The sequence below is a fragment of the Myxine glutinosa genome, chromosome 7, assembly GCF_964187855.1.
Source record: "Myxine glutinosa chromosome 7, kmMyxGlut1.1, whole genome shotgun sequence".
Taxonomy (NCBI): domain Eukaryota; kingdom Metazoa; phylum Chordata; class Myxini; order Myxiniformes; family Myxinidae; genus Myxine; species Myxine glutinosa.
In genome coordinates, this window is record NC_136267.1 from 85,359,291 (window position 1) to 85,382,418 (window position 23,128).

Here is a 23,128-nt window from a genome sequence, read left to right on the forward strand (position 1 = left end):
GCGAGCAATTCCTTCAGGTCATCCAAAACAGCTAGCAATTCCTTCAGGTCATCCAAAACAGCTAGCAATTCCTTCAGGTCATCCAAAACAGCTATCAATCACTTCAGGTCATTCAAAACAGCCGTAAGGCCTTCAGGTCATCCAAAACAGCTCGCAATTCCTTCAGGTCATCCAAAACATCCAGCAATTCCTCCAGGTCATCCAAAACAGCTAGCAATTCCTTCAGGTCATCCAAAACAGCTTGCAATTCCTTCACGTCATCCAAAACAGCTTGCAATTCCTTCAGGTCATCCAAAACAGCTTGCAATTCCTTCAGGTCATCCAAAACAGCTTGCAATTCCTCCAGGTCATCCAAAACAGCTAGCAATTCCTTCAGGTCATCCAAAACAGCTTGCAATTCCTCCAGGTCATCCAAAACAGCTAGCAATTCCTTCAGGTCATCCAAAACAGCCATAAGGCCTTCAGGTCATCCAAAACAGCTCGCAACTCCTCCAGGTCATCCAAAACATCTAGCAATTCCTCCAGGTCATCCAAAACAGCTAGCAATTCCTTCAGGTCATCCAAAACAGCTTGCAATTCCTCCAGGTCATCCAAAACAGCTAGCAATTCCTTCAGGTCATCCAAAACAGCCATAAGGCCTTCAGGTCATCCAAAACAGCTCGCAACTCCTCCAGGTCATCCAAAACAGCTAGCAATTCCTTCAGGTCATCTAAAACAGCTATCAATCACATTAGGTCATCCAAAACAGCTATCAATCACATTAGGTCATCCTAAACAGCTATCAATCACATTAGGTCATCCAAAACAGCTATCAATCACATTAGGTCATCCAAAACAGCTATCAATCACATTAGGTCATCCAAAACAGCTATCAATCACATTACGTCATCCAAAACAGCTATCAATCACATTAGGTCATCCAAAACAGCTATCAATCACATTAGGTTATCCAAAACAGCTATAAATCACATTAGGTCATCCAAAACAGCTATCAATCACATTACGTCATCCAAAACAGCTATCAATCACATTACGTCATCCAAAACAGCTATCAATCACATTAGGTCATCCAAAACAGCTATCAATCACATTAGGTCATCCAAAACAGCTATCAATCACATTAGGTCATCCAAAACAGCTATCAATCACATTACGTCATCCAAAACAGCTATCAATCACATTAGGTCATCCAAAACAGCTATCAATCACATTACGTCATCCAAAACAGCTATCAATCACATTAGGTCATCCAAAACAGCTATCAATCACATTAGGTCATCCAAAACAGCTATCAATCACATTAGGTCATCCAAAACAGCTAGCAATTCCTTCAGGTCATCTAAAACAGCTATCAATCACATTAGGTCATCCAAAACAGCTATCAATCACATTAGGTCATCCAAAACAGCTATCAATCACATTAGGTCATCCAAAACAGCTATCAATCACATTAGGTCATCCAAAACAGCTATCAATCACATTAGGTCATCCAAAACAGCTATCAATCACATTAGGTTATCCAAAACAGCTATAAATCGCATTAGGTCATCCAAAACAGCTATCAATCACATTACGTCATCCAAAACAGCTATCAATCACATTAGGTCATCCAAAACAGCTATCAATCACATTAGGTCATCCAAAACAGCTATCAATCACATTAGGTCATCCAAAACAGCTATCAATCACATTACGTCATCCAAAACAGCTATCAATCACATTAGGTCATCCAAAACAGCTATCAATCACATTACGTCATCCAAAACAGCTATCAATCACATTAGGTCATCCAAAACAGCTATCAATCACATTAGGTCATCCAAAACAGCTATCAATCACATTACGTCATCCAAAACAGCTATCAATCACATTAGGTCATCCAAAACAGCTATCAATCACATTACGTCATCCAAAACAGCTATCAATCACATTAGGTTATCCAAAACAGCTATCAATCACATTAGGTTATCCAAAACAGCTATCAATCACATTAGGTTATCCAAAACAGCTATCAATCACATTAGGTTATCCAAAACAGCTATCAATCACATTAGGTTATCCAAAACAGCTATCAATCACATTAGGTTATCCAAAACAGCTATCAATCACATTAGGTTATCCAAAACAGCTATCAATCACATTAGGTTATCCAAAACAGCTATCAATCACATTAGGTCATCCAAAACAGCTATCAATCACATTAGGTTATCCAAAACAGCTATCAATCACATTAGGTCATCCAAAACAGCTATCAATCACATTAGGTCATCCAAAACAGCTATCAATTCCTTCAGGTCATCCGAGAGAGCTATAAAAATCCCAATTGGGTCATTCAAACAGCTATATCGATTGTGTTCTTTGAAAAATAATCCTTCACGCGTTTTGTTATGAATAAATTTGTGAAATTGCACAATTTCCGATATTAAATGTTAATTTTTGGACATGGAAAGTTGATCAAAACTCGCAGCGATCAGAGAATGAACAAAGGATATCAAATAGACAAATGTAACAGGAAAGCCATTCCTGAAGGTGTGATGTAACAAAATATATGCAATTGTTACGTCATGACCGTGGCCTCAGTCGAATGAGTTTCGCGGCGCGTGATTTCCATGGCAACAAGCGCTCAAATTGCTGATGATGGAAGGAACGCGGCACGCGCGTCTGGAGTGTGCAAAGCCCGTGCGAATTCGTGCATAGCGCGTCCACATTCGTGCGCGATCTATGTGCACCTCGTGCAGAATGCACGCTGCTCTGGTCGTCGGGAGACGCACGTCCGTGCCTCGATTCGTCTTGTAGCAATCTAGCGGACATCGGTGTTCGTTACGGGATCGCGATCGCTGGGATTCCTTCGGCAACCTCCACAACGTCTCGAATCGAGTCCGTCCATATATTTGCTGCACAAGGCGCCATTTTTAATTGTTGCTGATTGGCGGTTAGAAGAATACTGGAAGACACGGTTTGGTAATGGATAGACAAAGTGTGCTGAATAGACACGGTATGGTAATGGATAGACAAAGCGTGCTGAATAGACACGGTTTGGTAATAGATAGACAAAGTGTGCTGAATAGACACGGTTTGGTTGTGGATAGACAAAGTGTGCTGAATAGACACGGTTTGGTAATAGATAGACAAAGTGTGCTGAATAGACACGGTTTGGTAATGGATAGACAAAGTGTGCTGAATAGACACGGTTTGGTAATGGATAGACAAAGTGTGTTGAATAGACACGGTTTGGTAATGGAGAGACAAAGTGTGCTGAATAGACACGGTTTGGTTGTGGATAGACAAAGTGTGCTGAATAGACACGGTTTGGTTGTGGATAGACAAAGTGTGCTGAATAGACACGGTTTGGTTGTGGATAGACAAAGTGTGCTGAATAGACACGGTTTGGTTGTGGATAGACAAAGTGTGCTGAATAGACACGGTTTGGTAATGGACAGACAAAGTGTGCTGAATAGACACGGTTTGGTAATGGAGAGACAAAATGTGTGAATAGACACGGTATGGCTATGGATAAACAAAGCATGCTTGGTCGTCATGGTATGGCTATGGATAAACAAAGCATGCTTGGTCGTCATGGTATGGCTATGGATAAACAAAGCATGCTTGGTCGTCATGGTATGGCTATGGATAAACAAAGCATTGTTGGTCGTCATGGTATGGCTATGGATAAACAAAGCATGCTTGTTCATCATGGTATGGCTATGGATAAACAAAGCATGCTTGGTCATCATGGTATGGCTATGGATAGACAAAGCATGCTTGGTCGTCATGGTATGGCTGTGGATAAACAAAGCATGCTTGTTCATCATGGTATGGCTATGGATAAACAAAGCATGCTTGGTCATCATGGTATGGCTATGGATAGACAAAGCATGCTTGGTCATCATGGTATGGCTGTGGATAAACAAAGCATGCTTGGTCATCATGGTATGGCTATGGATAAACAAAGCATGCTTTGTCGTCATGGCATGGCTATGGATAAACAAAGCATTGTTGGTCGTCATGGCATGGCTATGGATAGACAAAGCATGCTTGGTCATCATGGCATGGCTATGGATAAACAAAGCATGCTTGGTCGTCATGGTATGGCTATGGATAAACAAAGCATGCTTGGTCATCATGGTATGGCTGTGGATAAACAAAGCATGCTTTGTCGTCATGGTATGGCTATGGATAAACAAAGCATGCTTGGTCGTCATGGTATGGCTATGGATAAACAAAGCATTGTTGATCGTCATGGCATGGCTATGGATAGACAAAGCATGCTTGGTCATCATGGCATGGCTATGGATAAACAAAGCATGCTTGGTCGTCATGGTATGGCTATGGATAAACAAAGCATGCTTGGTCATCATGGTATGGCTATGGATAAACAAAGCATGCTTGGTCATCATGGTATGGCTGTGGATAAACAAAGCATGCTTGGTCGTCATGGTATGGCTATGGATAAACAAAGCATGCTTGGTCGTCATGGTATGGCTATGGATAAACAAAGCATGCTTGGTCGTCATGGTATGGCTATGGATAAACAAAGCATGCTTGGTCGTCATGGTATGGCTATGGATAAACAAAGCATGCTTGGTCGTCATGGTATGGCTATGGATAAACAAAGCATTGTTGGTCGTCATGGTATGGCTATTGTTACATATTTATGGGAATGTATGTGAATTCCTATTCAGGTCTTTGCTTATCAATGTGTAGTCGATTAAGGGTTGTTGTGGTTGGAGGGTCAGGAGCCCTTCTGGAAAAAGAGACCGGAAACGGAGGAAGAAAAGACACGAGGGAGAGAAGCGACGAGGATTCTTCTTCCTCGCCCCGCTCCGACGAGAGGTGGGACCGATATTGAGCCGTGTGGAAAAGCGGCGTTCCCGAGCCCGTCTGGCGAGAGGAGTTACCGGGACGGATACCTGCCCGGTGGACACGTCAAGCTACCGTGTGGCCGTGCACCGACCCAGCGTCTGGCACCGTTCGCGGCACCGTCTACAAAGACGCGTACGGGTCGCACGTTGGGGCCTAACCCGCGTTGCAAACGGCGTGTGGCTTTTGCCTGCTGTACAGTACCCGCTTCGCGTGGCCAAGAGGGGGCTGCAACCTTGGTTCCCGGTACGATACATGCCCGGTGGGAAAACGTCCACCCGGGGTTCGTTCAACCGCCCGAAAGCGGCGAAGCCGACCATCATCTTGGTCAGGAGGGGCCCAGAGACATTGTGAGGGACAGAGACCAAAGGGGGTCGTGAGTACAAAAGGGGACACACGTATGTAAGATGGCCATCTTAATCATCTAGGGGATTGATTGATTGTTGAGTGTGAATTGTGGATGGTGGATTGCTCGGGGAATATATCCTTGATTGTATCATTGAAATTGTATGGTATCATTACCCTTGAAATATATCATTGAACATCAGTTTTCTCTTGGGTGGAATTCATAGGGATTGCGTTGCGAAGGCGCATATATAACACTACTTTCTGGCGAAGTTCCTCTCACGGTCCGGGGGTCACCGAGGGGACCACGTAACAGAATTGGGGGCTCGTCCAAATTACGATTTGCGGATTCGCAATTGGGTCTACGTCCGGGATCTAAAATTGTATAAAATAATAAAATAATATTTTTATTAATTAAAATTTATTAATTAAGTATTAATTGGTAAATTTTGGGGAAATTGGGGATAAAGTATTGGGTGAAGGTTAACAGGTGTTAACGATAGGCACCATGGCGTTTGTGGCACAGAACTTTGCGGTAACCCCGAGTGAGGCACAGTTCCGAGCGTTACTAAAGTCGGACCTCTTGAAATTGGCCAAACATTTTAACTTGGAGGTCCGAACTAATTTGAGGAAGGCAGAGTTGCAGGCCACGGTGATACAATCTATGGTGGGATTAGGAACATGGGACGAGTTAGCCTGGGAGTGGCTACCCGAAGAACCAGAAGACGTTGAGCCCCGGAAACTGGAGTTGCAATTACGGAGCCAGGAACGGATCAAAGAAGAAGAAAGGAAAGCAGAAGAGAGGAGAGAAGAGAAACAAGCAGAGGAAAGGAGAGTGGAACGAGAACTCCAGGAAAGGGTAAAAGAAGAAGAAAGGAAAGCAGAAGAGAGGAGAGAAGAGAAACAAGCAGAGGAAAGGAGAGTGGAACGAGAACTCCAGGAAAGGTTAAAAGAAGAAGAAAGGAAAGCAGAAAAGGAAAGAGCAGAAGAAGAAAGGAAAGCAGAAAAGGAAAGATCAGAAGAGGAAAGGAAAGCAGAAGAGAGGAGAGAAGAGAGACAAGCAGAGGAATGGAGAGTGGAACGAGAACTCCAGGAAAGGTTAGAAGGGAGAAAAGCAGAGGAGAGGAGAGCTGCAAGGGACCTCGAAGCAGAGGAGAGAAAAGCGGAAAGGGAATTAAAGGAACGTGACATGGAGCTTCAGCAAGAAATTAAATTCAAGGAGCTGGAGTTAATGAGAGAACGGGGAGAGGCACCACCCTTGCTGACGGGGTCGACACCTAACCAGAAAACCTGGGATGTGGGCAGACATGTGAGGCTGGTTCCACCGTTCAGTGAAAAGGAAGTCGCGAAATTTTTTCCACACTTTGAGAAAGTGGCTCGACAATTAAACTGGCCGGAGGAGGCCTGGACCATACTAGTGCAAAGTGTGCTGGTGGGAAAAGCTCAAGAGATTTATTCGGCGCTACCAATGGACCAATGTGCAGATTATGAGGTACTGAAGAAGCACATCCTCAAAGCCTATGAGTTGGTTCCGGAAGCTTACAGGCAAAAATTCAGGAATGCCAGGAAGAGGGAGAGTGAGACCCATGTGGAGTTTGCCAGAGTGAAAGAAAACATGTTTGATCGGTGGTGTGAGTCAAAAGGAGTCGGGAAAGACTTCGAAACATTGCGTGACTTGATCCTGGTGGAGGAATTTCAGCAGTGTGTCCACGAGGACATCAAAGTGTACCTGCAGGAAAAGAAAGTACCAAAGTTGTGGGACGCAGCCACCATGGCAGATGATTATGCCTTAACCCACCGAATAGGGGTCCACGAACCTAACTCCTCGCCTAGATCTCCGCAGGGGAGGTGGGGAACAGCAGGTGCGGAGAACGACAATACATGGCGGCGGCCTCGAGAGGATTATGGGGACAACGCGGATACCCCACTGGTTCGAAATCAGAGGGATGCGGGCCCAAGACAAACTTATATTTCGGGGGGCCCGAGGCAGACCACGAGTTTTTCCTCCGGGCCTACTTGCGCTTTTTGCAAGAAACCTGGACACTTGATGTGCAGTTGTTACCGCATGAAAAGGGAAGACCCAGAGCGGAGTCCGACTATTACGACTCCAAATGCAATGGCCATTGTGAGAAATCGCCATCAAAAGGGTTACCAACCATTTATTTCAGAGGGGTTTGTGTCACTGGATGGAGCCTCGACTAACCGGAGACCGGTTAGGATATTGAGGGACACAGGAGCACATCAATCTTTAATGCTTGAAGGCATTTTGCCATGGTCCGAGGAGACGGCAACGGGAGATAGTGTTCGTTTACAGGGGATCGGGGGCGGTGTTAGTGCTCCACTTCATGTCATCCATTTGGAGTCCGATTTGGTGTCAGGACCGGTCACCGTCGGTTTACAAGCCACGCTTCCTGTAGAGGGTGTATCTGTGGTTATCGGGAATGATTTGGCCGGGGGTCAAGTTTATGGTAACCTGAGGGTTGGTAAAGAGCCCAGCAGGGAAAATAACACCACACCAGCTCGGGATGGCGACAAAAGTACCAAGTTATTTGTAGGGGGACTGAACTTCAAAACAGAGGAAGAAGTTCTGACCTCTGTCTTCAACAGATATGGGCCGCTGGTGGAAGTGCGGTTGGTAAGAGACAGGGAAACGCAACAGTCAAGAGGGTTCGGCTTTGTCACGTTTGCAAGCACAAAAGACGCCAGAGAGGCAGAGAAGAATTGGAATGGCAAGGATTTGGAGGGTCGGACCATAACAGTAGGGAAGGCATTTTGTAGGCGTCGAGAGGTCTACAGGAGAGGACAACTGGGCGGTAGTTTTGGTGGTGGCCGCAATCAATATTATTATGGAGGCTCCCTGAGTTACGGCAGCTCCCGAAGGAAGGATTGTCAAAGTAGTGGCCGAGAAGGAGACCGCTATTCATGGGACTACAGGGACAAGCGGTCCCACCATAATTATTAGGGAAGTTCTGAGAAGTTGAAGCACTGAATGCGGCGGAGCCGCCGAGCCAAGATTCCTACACGGATTAACCGTGAACGCCGTTCCTAAAGGCGTCCATGTAGTGAACTTTCATGCACGGACTAACCGTGAACTCCACGTTCCTCAAGGCGCCCATGTAGAGAACTTTCCTGCACGGACTAACCGTGAACTCCACGTTCCTAAAGGCATCCATGTAGTGAATACTCGGCTTGGCCTCCCGGAAAAAGTGCTATCGAGTTGCTTAACTTGGATCTTTGATCAACCCCTTAACCTTCATTCACAAGAAACTGACAGTCAAAGTCAGAGGGTCATGAGATGGAGTTTGGCTGGGCAGGAGTCCAACGGGAAATTGAACATGTAAAGGGCAGGGACAATGTCGTGGCTGGTGCTTAGTCCAGAGTGAGTTAATCTGGGGGGGGTTGTGGTGAAATTTTGGTTGCTTTATTTTTAAGTGATAACTGGGCCCGGGGGGAACTGATAATGTGGGTGGGGGGGTTGAGTTATCTGGTTGGTTTATCCAAGTTGGCCGGCAAAGAAAGTTTTCGCTGGGTTCAAACTTTCTTTCTTGAAGGGGGGGAGTGTTACATATTTATGGGAATGTATGTGAATTCCTATTCAAGTCTTTGCTTATCAATGTGTAGTCGATTAAGGGTTGTTGTGGTTGGAGGGTCAGGAGCCCTTCTGGAAAAAGAGACCGGAAACTGAGGAAGAAAAGACACGAGGGAGAGAAGCGACGAGGATTCTTCTTCCTCGCCCCGCTCCGACGAGAGGTGGGACCGATATTGAGCCATGTGGAAAAGCAGCGTTCCTGAGCCCGTCTGGCGAGAGGAGTTACCGGGACGGATACCTGCCCGGTGGACACGTCAAGCTACCGTGTGGCCGTGCACCGACCCAGCGTCTGGCACCGTTCGCGGCACCGTCTACAAAGACGCGTACGGGTCGCACGTTGGGGCCTAACCCGCGTTGCAAACGGCGTGTGGCTTTTGCCTGCTGTACAGTACCCGCTTCGCGTGGCCAAGAGGGGGCTGCAACCTTGGTTCCCGGTACGATACATGCCCGGTGGGAAAACGTCCACCCGGGGTTCGTTCAACCGCCCGAAAGCGGCGAAGCCGACCATCATCTTGGTCAGGAGGGGCCCAGAGACATTGTGAGGGACAGAGACCAAAGGGGGTCGTGAGTACAAAAGGGGACACACGTATGTAAGATGGCCATCTTAATCATCTAGGGGATTGATTGATTGTTGAGTGTGAATTGTGGATGGTGGATTGCTCGGGGAATATATCCTTGATTGTATCATTGAAATTGTATGGTATCATTACCCTTGAAATATATCATTGAACATCAGTTTTCTCTTGGGTGGAATTCATAGGGATTGCGTTGCGAAGGCGCATATATAACACTACTTTCTGGCGAAGTTCCTCTCACGGTCCGGGGGTCACCGAGACCAGGTAGTCACCGAGGGGACCACGTAACACTATGGATAGACAAAGCATGCTTGGTCATCATGGCATGGCTATGGATAAACAAAGCATGCTTGGTCGTCATGGTATGGCTGTGGATAAACAAAGCATGCTTGGTCATCATGGTATGGCTGTGGATAAACAAAGCATGCTTGGTCATCATGGTATGGCTGTGGATAAACAAAGCATGCTTGGTCATCATGGTATGGCTGTGGATAAACAAAGCATGCTTGGTCATCATGGTATGGCTATGGATAGACAAAGCATGCTTGGTCATCATGGTATGGCTGTGGATAAACAAAGCATTGTTGGTCGTCATGGTATGGCTATGGATAAACAAAGCATGCTTGGTCGTCATGGCATGGCTATGGATAAACAAAGCATGCTTGGTCGTCATGGTATGGCTATGGATAAACAAAGCATGCTTGGTCGTCATGGTATGGCTATGGATAAACAAAGCATGCTTGGTCGTCATGGTATGGCTATGGATAAACAAAGCATGCTTGGTCATCATGGTATGGCTATGGATAGACAAGGCATGCTTGGTCGTCATGGTATGGCTATGGATAGACAAAGCATGTTTGGTCATCATGGTATGGCTATGGATAGACAAAGCATGCTTGGTCATCATGGTATGGCTATGGATAGACAAAGCATGCTTGGTCATCATGGTTTGGCTATGGATAGACAAAGCATGCTTGGTCATCATGGTATGGCTGTGGATAAACAAAGCATGCTTGGTCATCATGGTATGGCTATGGATAGACAAAGCATGCTTGGTCATCATGGTATGGCTGTGGATAAACAAAGCATTGTTGGTCGTCATGGTATGGCTGTGGATAAACAAAGCATGCTTCGTCGTCATGGTATGGCTATGGATAGACAAAGCATGCTTGGTCATCATGGTATGGCTATGGATAGACAAAGCATGCTTGGTCATCATGGTATGGCTATGGATAGACAAAGCATGCTTGGTCGTCATGGTATGGCTATGGATAGACAAAGAATGCTTGGTCGTCATGGTATGGCTATGGATAGACAAAGAATGCTTGGTCGTCATGGTATGGCTATGGATAAACAAAGCATGCTTGGTCATCATGGTATGGCTATGGATAAACAAAGCATGCTTGGTCGTCATGGTATGGCTATGGATAGACAAAGCATGCTTGGTCATCATGGTGTTGCGGATATGGAATTTGGCCTCCATATCCGCTTGTAAATATTCCCCTATTTCCCCAATACTCCCCAACTATCCCCAATCCCCCATTCCCTAGTCCCATTGTCTGTAAACAACACTCTGTAGAACCGACCTTCCCCTTTTTCCCCCATTAAATGTCGTGCCCAGGTCCACCGCATCTCACGTAGACAACTTTCGGACCTCTTGCTAGTTATTCTTAGTCTATGTCAGTTAAGGACTCGTTTCCATTAATTCTGACTCTTCGTTGCACCAGAATGTGATCGTATGGCACCAGTAGTGAGTTTAGGACCTCCCCATACCTCCTCCCATCTTCCCCATGAAACAACAACAACAACAACTACAACAACAACTACAACAACAACTACAACAACAACTACAACAACAGAGGGGGGCGGCGCGGCGCGGCGCGGGGAGTGTGCGTCCTCACTCCGGCTTGGTTAGCCGCCATTGCCCATGCGCTCCACGGGGTTACCACGAAGGGGCTGGCTGTCAGCTCCTCGTCAGGGGCGGAGCCCGGTAACCCCCCGCAGCCAGTGAGAAGCGGCGGGCCGATTCCATCTGGGGCGGAGCTAACGAGCCGAGGGCGTGTCACTCCCCGCCGGATATACGCAGCCACTTACCGGACGTGACGGGAGATGCGCCCCCAGCTTGAAAAGACAAGTCGCGACCTCCGAGCGCTGAGCGACCTCCCCGCATCTTTGGACCGGACCGGGTCGATTCTGTCCCTGAGCCAAGGTGCACCTTGAGCCATCGACTACCCGCCTTCCTTGCCATCAATCCCCGTGTGAGTCAGTTTTGTCCCGTTTATCTGTCGTCTGTCGGGGCTAATATAAGACCGTGTTTAAGTGCCCACCTTACTATGCTGTACCTCTCATCCCTGTAATCTAAACGTTCCGAACTAATATAACCTCCTCCGGAGGTCTTGAGAACTGTACCCCTTGTGTCGTTGCCTTAATCCGTTGTGTCCTTTTCCTTCATTGATCTAGCGTAGCGCGACTCGGCCAACGTTCGAGTATAATCGGGTAACTTGTGCGAACACGGCGGCCATTCCGCTCGGCCCATCATAACATCTAAGTCGTGTCCGTAACAATTGGTGTCAGGAGTGTCGGATTCGGACCTGGGACTAAATTCATTTAGCCCAAATTTTGGAACACCAATTGTACCATTAGGGTAACAATTGGTGTCGAGGAGTGAGATTCGATCCGGAGCGCGTTTTACGCGCTCGAAATTATAACGGCGAAATTTGATTGTGTTTTACAAAATATAAAAACCCGAATTTTGAAAGTCGCGCTATGGCAGACCAAGTCGGCTGGGGTCCGGTAGAGGAGAGTGAGGCAGGGTCGATCCAGGACCAAAATGAGGGACAAGGGGAGAGCGAAGCAGTGAGGGTAGCAGATGCACAAAATAGCGTCGTTGCGCCCGACGTTGCGGGCGCGCAAAATGGCGCCTCGCTGGTCACGGCGACCGCGCCCGCGACCGTGGCAGCGCCCCTGGTGGATTCGAACCTTTTTATGTTGCAAATGAGGGCCCTTATGGAACGAATGGGAGACCAAATTGTGGGAATGAGGGCTGATAGTGAGCGGTTGGGGAACCGGATGGATGCTCAGAGTGAGCAATTGGGAGTAATGAGGGACGAAGCGAGGGGTACTGGTGAGGGGTTAGACAAGAAATTTGGGAAGTTAGACAATAATTTTGAGGAGTTAGACAAGAAATTTGGGAAGTTAGACAATAATTTTGAGGAGTTAGACAAGAAATTTGGGAAGTTAGACAATAATTTTGAGGGGTTAGACAACGGGATAAAAGAGGTGAGAAATGGGTTAATGGGGGTAGAAAACAGAATGGCCGCTCAAGAGAATCAAATGGAAGGGATGCAAAAGGGGTTAGAGGGGTTAGAAAACAGTATGGAAGGCAAATTAAGGGACATGAGGGACCAAGCGGAAAGGGAAGTTAAACAAATGGAGCAGCGGATAGAGGGGGCCAGAATGGGGGTAGAAACCAAACTGGATGCTCACAGGGAGGAAATGGAGCAGATGAGGGTGGCATCTGGGCAGGAGATGCAAGTGATGGGAGAGGAGATCAGGAGAGGAGTGAGTGAGGAGGTCGGAGGAGTGTGCGAGGAGGTGAGGCACTGTAAGGAGCACATGGAGAAGGAGGTGAGAAAAGGGACTGTAAAGTTACAAGGGGGCATAGAGGACCTGACGCAGGAAGTAGAACAGCTGACGGAGGGACAAAAAGGACTAACGGAGCAGGTTCAAAGGAACACTGCGGTATTAGGAGGGTTAAAGGCGACACAGAAAGAACTAAAAGATGACTTGATAGCGACGAAGAGGGAATGTCAGATGGTACGTGAGGGACTGACAGCGAGGTTGGACGAGGTGGTAGAGGTAATGGAGACGAAGGACCGGCAGGTGAGGACGCACATGGAAACGGTCAAGGTAGCCTTGGAGGACGAGCTTGAGGAGACGTACCGGGGAATAAAAGAGGTGAAGCAGAAATTAGAAGAAGTGGAAGAAGGGGTGAGCGAAATTAAGAAGCGACGGAGAGGGGATAAGAAAGAGATAAAAGAGGAGATAAAAGAATTGGTCCAAAGTCTGTGTTTGGATCGTGATGATGTGCTCATTAACCGGATGAGGGATTCGCAGGTGATGGAGGAGAAGCGAAGAGGAAGAGGACCCGGTGTAAGTGGTGACCAATATGGTCGTGCGTATGATGCGCCAGGGGATTTAAGAAGCTTGGGGGTCGAGATGGACTCGGGTGTTCGTGAGAGGCCGTTGGTGAAGTGTGCGACAGGTCTGGTGTGCGAAAAAGGAGGTGTGCGAGAAAGTCCGACTCTGGGGTGTGTGAGGAAAAAGTGCGTGCCAAGGAGTGAGGGTGCTGGCGAGAGTGAGTCGGTCGTAGCGCGTGTGCGAGGGAGCACATGGAAGCGCGGTGTGGTAAGTGTTACAGAGGGTGTGATGGGAGAGTGTGCGCAGGAGTGTGCGCGAGAAAGGTGTGTGACGGACAGGTGCATGGGGAAAGAGTGCGCTGTCAAAGGCAAGGAAGAATGCGCCCCTGTGGTGAGTGTTACAGAGGGTGTAACGGGAGAGTGTGCGCGAGAAAGGTGTGTAACGGGAGAGTGTGTGCGAGAAAGGTGTGTAACGGACGGGTGCATGAGGAAAGAGTGCGCTGTCAAGAGTAAGGGTGAGTGCGCTGTCAAGAATGGAGGTGAGAGTAGTGAGAGTGACAAGGAGCGTGAGTTGGTTGTGACAGGTGAGAAAGGATGCACACCTGGAATGGTAGAGCGTGAGTGGGAATGCACGCTGGAATTGGTAGTGAGGCACGTGGTTGGGTGTGCGAATGAGAGCACACCTGTGATTGTCACAGAGGAGGTGACAGAGGAGGGGGCGCGAAGAGGTGTGTTGGTGAGGTGTGCGACCAACGAATGTGTGCCAAAGTGTTCGGTGGTCAGGTGTGTGACCAAGGCTGTGAGTGGAATGGGTGTACCTGGGTGTGTAAGGAAAGGTACGAGGAGCATGGAAACGGCTGGATGTGTGAGCAAGGAACGGGCTGCGGGGTGTAAGCGTCCAGGTGAAGCATCGACGGTAACCGGTTTAGAGGTTAGAGCGACTTTTGGCCGAATCGGGCCCTCGGTGCGTGCTGGGCCTCGCTTTGAACGGCCGCGTCCGTGCTCCACTAGGCGGAGCGGGCAGCCCGATAGAAAGGGTCGTCATGGCGACCACTTTTTGTTGAGGCAGTCCGGCAGGTCGAGATCGGGACATTGGATGGCTCCACGCCGAGATGGTGCGTGGGATCTCGGCCCGGGTAAGCCCCCGTCCCTGCACCGAGTGCCGGACGCATCCAGCTGCTGGCACAGAACAACCCGCATTCATGGCTTGGCTTTACGAAGCCGGGCTTTGGACAGGAATTGGCGCACCGAGAGGCATTAGTGAGTAGGCTGGGTGATGAGGTTAGTGTTTTGGACCCAAAATTAGAAAAAAAAAACAAAATTTGATGATTGGCACGGGATTGGCAGTAGTGATTGGCACATGATGGGTAGTGATTGGCAAATTTTTAATATGTTGAAATTTGATGTGCAAAATTGGTAGTGAGCGATGGGCCCGGTGGGTAAGGGTGGCATCCCTGCCACCCTTCCCATAGTGGGGGCAAAGGAGCAATAGCTTATGGGGTTTATGGCAGTGAAAACTAGCCCGGGTGGGTTAGGATATTGATAGGGATCTAGCGAAGATGACAGTAGGTAACGTTAAGATTAGTTAGTGACTGATACCTGTAGTGGGGACGCAGGTAGATTAGTATGGATGATAATGACGAGGGAGCGCAATAGTTTAAAGGGGCGACTGGGAAGCGCAAGTTTCAGAGGGGAGTAGTTAGATGAGATGATGCCGTGTGTGTGAGGATTGAACAGGTGTGATTGCACAAGTGAGAACTGGACAGGTGTGTGGAGCAGTGGATGAGTAGTGAGTGTTGTGGATCAGCGCGAATGCGCTTGGGGAGAGAAGGGTGCAGGTGGCACCAGGTGTGAGAGCACAGGTGTGTAAGGAATGAGTGGTGTGGAGAGAGTTGGAGTAAGTGGTACGGAGTGGTGTGCATGGTGCGAAGGTGTGGATGGGGGAAGAGTGGACCCCTTTCACGAATACCCGGGGCGGGTAGTGTAAGTGTTAGGTAGAGGGTATAGGTAAATTGTGGTTGGATATTGGCATTTGTGGTGCGGTTGCAGAATGGTATTGTGGATGGGTGCATTAGTGTTGTGGAAATGGCTGGGCGTGTAGCCTGTTAGTGTGTGTAGCTGGTTGGGCCCTCCACCACTGTGAGGATGTCGGCCAGGTGAGGCCGCAGGTGGGCTCTGGGAGCCGTTAGTGTCAGTGGGGCCCGAGGATCCGGAGGACGGACCCGGGTAGCCCAGTGCCAGAGAGGGCACCGAGTGGGGAGAGCGCCAGAGGGCCTTCCCCAGGTAGTTAGGTTAGGGTAAGGAGCAGATAAGCTCGGAGGCAACTGCAGTGGTGGAGGTGTGCAGGTGGGTAGACCTGCTGGGAGAGCTACACGTCGCGGCCCAGAAATTGTGCGAGGGCACCGGGAGATGAATCGGGGGAGTGAGACCCCAAATTGACAAGCACCACAGTTTGGTCAATGGAAATTGGTTTTTAGAACCCATAGTGTAAGAGGGCCAATGGTTTGGCAGGAGAAAGACCCCGGGTAATGTAAAGTTGTTAGTCATTTAGGAAATAGTTAGGATTGATGAACCTGTCGCACCATACGCAGCCACTTACCTGTGGTGATGATGATGACTCCACACCTGTGTTTTCTTTGTTCTGTGTGCAAGAAGTAAGGATTGCTGTTGGATTTGTGAGACGCATCACGACGTGGATGAGACATTGGGGTGATTCCATCTCTCCCTCCTTAGGAGGGACTGATGATGAATTGGTAATGGCAAATTTTGATGTTCAGTTGGAGATGGCAAATTTTGATGAGAGTTGAAAATGGCAAATTTGATTGGTTAGGAGGGAGAGAAGACGAATTTGGTTTATGGGAGGAACGGGGAAGACAGTAGGGACGTTTGTTGATTTGTAAAGTAGATGTTTATGGGTAGTGTTGTGTTTTGTGGATGCAGTAAGGGGTAAGGGAGGGGCCATGTAGGTTACCTGGTGGGGGGGGGGGGCGTACGGTAGGAACGTACCTGTCTCACCTGGTTCCCATGTGCCCCCAGTGTGCATTACCTTACATTGCGTGCACTTTTGCGCCCTTACCACCTTACTCACTTGTCTGCTTCTTTTGTCTCCCACCTCCGAGGATCTGGCTTTGGGGCAGAGAGAGAGGAGAGAGAGGTGCTGGATTCGCAGTTGTGGGCCTGCACTTTCGCTGCTTGCTGCCTGGATCGATACACCATATGGACCGCAATGTTGGTGGCCACCCACAATGGACCGCAGTTCTTTTGTGGCCAAGCACCACCCGTGGATGGACCTATGGGTCAACGTGGCACCTATGCCATCCAGGTGAACCACTTTTAGTTGGCCCCCTGAAGGCCACAATACAGAAATGGATGCGGTTGGCGCCTTTCTTTATTTTTAAAGAAGCCAGAAGGCCAAGTGCACCACACGAAGAGCAAGAGACACCTGCAGGGTTAGGGGTTGTTGTTTTTATTTTAATGAACAATGGTGACTGCACCGGATGGTGCTGACTGTGTGATGGGGTGGTGCTTTTGGTGCTTGGAAGGGGTGCTCTGCACATTATTAAAGGCCGTAAGGCCACAGAGCACTCGTGGGTTGGTGTATCGATGCTGGCATGCGTGCTCTCTCTATGCATAACATCTGCATGTGTTCCTCCAAAAACAGGTCCTGGATGGTAGTGTAAATATCAGCGTAGTCTTGTAAATAATGCTCCCTACCGGCTGTATGTTTAGTTTGCGAATTCTTTCCGTGATTCGGTTATCCTGTGGGTGTGTTTCTGTGAGGAGAAGGGTGCAACGTCGCAGAGGGACATATTTACTCATTTGTGAATATCTGTAAAACTGTCGCACTCAGGGTAGAGTTAATAGTAGAGGGAACTACATCTGAGTGCCACACTAAAATAGGTAAAAATTTATCGGGTCGGGACGCCCCGAGGGTAGAGAAGGGTGCAATGTTGCGGATATGGAATTTGGCCTCCATATCCGCTTGTAAATATTCCCCTATTTCCCCAATACTCCCCAACTATCCCCAATCCCCCATTCCCTAGTCCCATTGTCTGTAAACAACACTCTGTAGAACCGACCTTCCCCTTTTTCCCCCATTAAATGTCGTGCCCAGGTCCACCGCATCTCACGTAGACAACTTTCGGACCTCTTGCTAGTTATTCTTAGTCTATGTCAGTTAAGGACTCGTTTCCATTAATTCTGACTCTTCGTTGCACCAGAATGTGATCGTATGGCACCAGTAGTGAGTTTAGGACCTCCCCATACCTCCTCCCATCTTCCCCATGAAACAACAACAACAACAACTACAACAACAACTACAACAACAACTACAACAACAACTACAACAACAGAGGGGGGCGGCGCGGCGCGGCGCGGGGAGTGTGCGTCCTCACTCCGGCTTGGTTAGCCGCCATTGCCCATGCGCTCCACGGGGTTACCACGAAGGGGCTGGCTGTCAGCTCCTCGTCAGGGGCGGAGCCCGGTAACCCCCCGCAGCCAGTGAGAAGCGGCGGGCCGATTCCATCTGGGGCGGAGCTAACGAGCCGAGGGCGTGTCACTCCCCGCCGGATATACGCAGCCACTTACCGGACGTGACGGGAGATGCGCCCCCAGCTTGAAAAGACAAGTCGCGACCTCCGAGCGCTGAGCGACCTCCCCGCATCTTTGGACCGGACCGGGTCGATTCTGTCCCTGAGCCAAGGTGCACCTTGAGCCATCGACTACCCGCCTTCCTTGCCATCAATCCCCGTGTGAGTCAGTTTTGTCCCGTTTATCTGTCGTCTGTCGGGGCTAATATAAGACCGTGTTTAAGTGCCCACCTTACTATGCTGTACCTCTCATCCCTGTAATCTAAACGTTCCGAACTAATATAACCTCCTCCGGAGGTCTTGAGAACTGTACCCCTTGTGTCGTTGCCTTAATCCCAGCCGTTGTGTCCTTTTCCTTCATTGATCTAGCGTAGCGCGACTCGGCCAACGTTCGAGTATAATCGGGTAACTTGTGCGAACACGGCGGCCATTCCGCTCGGCCCATCATAACATCTAAGTCGTGTCCGTAACAATGGCATGGCTATGGATAAACAAAGCATGCTTGGTCATCATGGCATGGCTATGGATAAACAAAGCATGCTTGGTCATCATGGTATGGCTATGGATAGACAAAGCATGCTTGGTCGTCATGGTATGGCTATGGATAAACAAAGCATGCTTGGTCATCATGGTATGGCTATGGATAAACAAAGCATGCTTGGTCATCATGGTATGGCTATGGATAGACAAAGCATGTTGGGTCATCATGGTATGGCTATGGATAAACAAAGCATGCTTGGTCGTCATGGTATGGCTATGGATAAACAAAGCATGCTTGGTCCTCATGGTATGGCTATGGATAAACAAAGCATGCTTGGTCATCATGGTATGGTTATGGATAGACAAAGCATGCTTGGTCATCATGGTATGGCTATGGATAAACAAAGCATGCTTGGTCGTCATGGTATGGTTATGGATAGACAAGGCATGCTTGGTCGTCATGGTATGGCTATGGATAGACAAGGCATGCTTGGTCGTCATGGCTTAGTTATGGATAGACATTAGACAGTTCTTGTTATCACGCCATTACCCAATGAGTGTCCTCACTCATTGGGTAATGGCTCATTGGGTATCCTATAGGATAGGGGAGGCTGATACCAGTTGTAGGGTTTGTTTCTCCAATTAGTGCCCCCAGTTTTTAATGGTATCACTTCGTTTATTCGACCCTGAGTACTAAACCAACATTTCGGATTTTTTTTTTTTTTTGCTAATGTCCAAGCTGTATCTCAGATCTGGTTGGGATTTTCCAAATTAAAATTTCCATCAATAATGGGAATAAAAGTTGTGCGACGTCAACATAATGTTTTTGACCTTGACATGATTTGAAAGGTCATGACCTGATTATAGACAATTGAACATTTTTCTCCAAAACTCGACTACGATTTGTCTGATCAGAACACATTTGTCCTCTTTAAATTGCCTCGAGTCAGGTGTATTTTTTTTTTCATTTACACTTAATTGACATCATACACCTCCGAGTTAAAGGTCAAATTCAAATGGTAGTCTGAAAAAAAACGCGATTTTTGTCTACACTCAATTTTACCAATGCGGAATCTCAAAGACCACTTGGCCTTCCAAGATGTTCTTGCATCATAACAGTGGACTTGCAATGAAGTTGTGAACTTGATATTTGATCAGTGCCATTGACCTACTTTTTTCGGATGTTGACCAAATTTACAAAAAACAATTTTTTGATCAAAACTTGAATAATTTTCCTCTGATTTTCATGTTGTTTGAGTTTTATGGATAGATTGTATGTATATAGGGACACATTTTCTTTATTTATACTCTAAATGTTGAAGGTCAAGGTCATATAATGGTAGGAATGGAACATATATAGCCATCATTTGGATTACAGGTGTTGGGGGAAGTGTACGTACCCTTGGCGATCGCTTTGTGATCGTAGATATCGAATTTAATTTAATGTTGATGAATATACTTGTAGTTTTGTTATTGTTGATAATGTACCTGTAGTTTTGTTATTGTTGATTAATATACCTGTAGTTTTGTTATTGTTGATCAATATACCTGCCATTTTGTTAATGCTGATTAACATAAACTATAGTTTTGTTATTGATTAATATACCTGTAGTTTTGTTAATGCTGAATAATATACCTGTAGTTTCATTATTCTTGATTAATATACCTGTAGTTTTGTTATTGTTGATTAATATACCTGTAGTTTTGTTATTGTTGATTAATATACCTTTGTAGTGTTGAATGGTGATTACGATATCTGTATTTTTGTTATTGTTGATCAATATACCTGTAGTTTTGTTATTTTTGATTAATATACCTGTAGTTTTGTTATTGTTGATTAATATACCTTTGTAGTGTTGAATGGTGATTACGATATCTGTATTTTTGTTATTGTTGATCAATATACCTGTAGTTTCATTCTTATTGATTAATATAACTGTCGTTTCATTAATGCTAATTATAATGATACTTGTAGTTTTGTTAATGTTGATTAATATGCCTATAGTTTTGTTGAATGTTGATTAAAATACCTGCAGTTTTGTTATCGTTGATTATAATACCTGTAGTTTTGTTATTGTTGATTAATATACCTTTGTAGTGTTGAATGGTGATTACGATATCTGTATTTTTGTTATTGTTGATCAATATACCTGTAGTTTCATTCTTATTGATTAATATAACTGTCGTTTCATTAATGCTAATTATGATACCTGTAGTTTTGTTAATGTTGATTAATATGCCTATAGTTTTGTTGAATGTTGATTAAAATACCTGCAGTTTTGTTATCGTTGATTATAATACCTGTAGTTTTGTTCATCGTGATTAATATACCTGTAATTTTGTTATTGTTGATTTTAATACCTGTAGTTTTGTTCATGTTGATTATAACATAAGTAGTTTTGTGTATGTTGTTAAAAAATTCCCTCTAGTTTTGTTCATGTTGAGATACCTTTAGTTTTGTTTTTCAACTAAATATTAACTTGAGTGGTAAAACTAAGTGAGTTAATACCAAAAACAAGTGAGAACTTGTAATAAAAGTGAACTTGTAATTTTCATGAAGGTGTATTTGCCTGTTGGCACTCCAACCATTACTGCCTTCCTGTCTTCCAAAGGTCGTTATGAACCAAACATGGAAGATGGAGCAAACAGCAAAGCGAATGGATTGATGTGGCCTCTGTTTGCGTTCAAAATGGAGATCACCTCGACTTACCAAGTTTGTAAATCCTTTTGGCGACACCCACTCATCATCTACAAAATTTTATTTGTCGGACTGTGCTTGGAGTTGGGCAGTGGATGTCCACGCTCTTGTGACTGCCAACAAGAGGAAGGCCTGAAGGTGGTTTACTGCAGTGATCAGGGTTTGCAGGAGATCCCAAGAGACATTCCTACAGACACCGTACGTCTTCTCCTGGACCATAACCAAATCGCCATCATCCCCAATGAAGCTTTTTGTGGACTGACCATGTTGCAAGAACTGGACCTTTCCCACAACCGTATCTCCCAAATTAATTCTTCCGCCTTTCACGGTGTGACCACAAACCTCCGTTTGCTCGACCTGTCGAACAACCTTCTGAGATGTCTGTCATACAAGGCATTTCAGGACATACAAGCAAAGGTGCGCCTCTCTGAGAACCCACTTTACTGTGACTGCGACCTCCAGGAAGTTTTACGATGGCTAGAGGTGAACCTGGAGAATGTTGGTGAAATGGTATGTGACCCCGCGTCACATGAGCGCTTCCGCGGACTATCGGTTGTAAGGATCTTGTCGGACACCAAGTTTTGCAATCGTCGTACGACCGATTTCGTCATGCTGGTGACCATGTTTGGCTGGTTCGCGATGGTTATTTCTTACGTGGTGTACTATGTACGGCAGAATCAAGAGGACACACGTCGGCACTTAGAGTATCTCAAATCGCTGCACAGCAAGCACAAAAGCCAGGAGGATGTAGAACATGTGACGACAACATTTTGATATTTTAGGCGTGGTTCACTAATCGAAGTGTTCTTTCTCTCTGATTATTGAGATTGTTACAATCATGGGCTGGAAGTTATCTTTAAACTGGACCCCAGTTTCAAGGTCTCATTATCTGTGGTCTAAAATATGACAGATGTACATTGCCATTTTGGTGTTTCCTAAAGCACAAACCAAGTGTTTTGCCTTCCCAGGTTTTCCCCTTCCTGATTTCTGAGCCCCTTCCTTGCTGTATTTGAGCTTTTATCCACTTTATTCACCCCCTATATTCTCCTCCCCTCTCCCTACTCTCTCATTCTTCTTGCCAGTATCTCCTTACCCTACTGTTGCTGTCTCTGCTCACTTCGGACTCTGTTTTAGGTTTCCTGTTGTCCATCTTGTGTTCCATGTCTTATGTTCCAGGTCTTTCTGTTCCAGGTCTTTCTGTTCCAGGTCTTTCTGTTCCAGGTCTTTCTGTTCCAGGTCTTTCTGTTCCAGGTCTTTCTGTTCCAGGTCTTTCTGTTCCAGGTCTTTCTGTTCCAGGTCTTTCTGTTCCAGGTCTTTCTGTTCCAGGTCTTTCTGTCCCAGGTCTTCTGTTCCAGTTCTTCTATTCTAGCTCTTCTTGTTTTTTTTATGTTCTAGCTCTTCCACGAGCATCGACTTTGTGTACAAAAAGTGCCTAAAGGTTTTTTGGGGTCTTTGCTCTTGCAAGCTGCTGCCGTTGTACAAGCTACTGATACCTGTCTGTTCGACAAAGGTCAAGTTTTGTACTGGGGTTTGGCTTGTGCTGGCCAGTTGTAATAATTTGAAAAATAAAGTGTTGCTTTGGACTTTGTTTCTCAGTTGAAGCTACACCAACCTCTTATCTTGATTTGTCTTTACCCACCGTGAACATTTTCACATGTATTTCATTGAGCTGCTTGAAACTTTGCATGTTTTTGTTCATCATTCATCATTTAGGCCTTTTCTGTCCACTGCAGGTGATAGCCTCAGCCCAATTGTTCCAGACTATTGTCTTTTGTCACTGTTGTTCTCCACAGCAGTCTGCCAGCTTGCATATCCATCTCTTATTTAGCCTTCCTTTATTTTGTTTTCCGTCT

General features: G+C 46.5%; 1 protein-coding gene across 1 annotated transcript in view; it reads left to right on the forward strand.

Moving 5' to 3' along the window:
- Window positions 1-22,890, forward strand: part of LOC137430576 (leucine-rich repeat-containing protein 3-like) — a 34,398-nt gene extending 11,508 nt beyond the window's left edge. Inside the window, exon 2 of the mRNA XM_068121394.2 lies at window positions 21,190-22,890. Within this exon, the coding sequence (XP_067977495.1) occupies window positions 21,207-22,049 (843 nt within the window). The 5' untranslated portion in view covers window positions 21,190-21,206 and the 3' untranslated portion in view covers window positions 22,050-22,890. The remainder of the gene's footprint in view (window positions 1-21,189) is intronic.
- The last annotated feature ends 238 nt before the right edge of the window (window positions 22,891-23,128 follow it).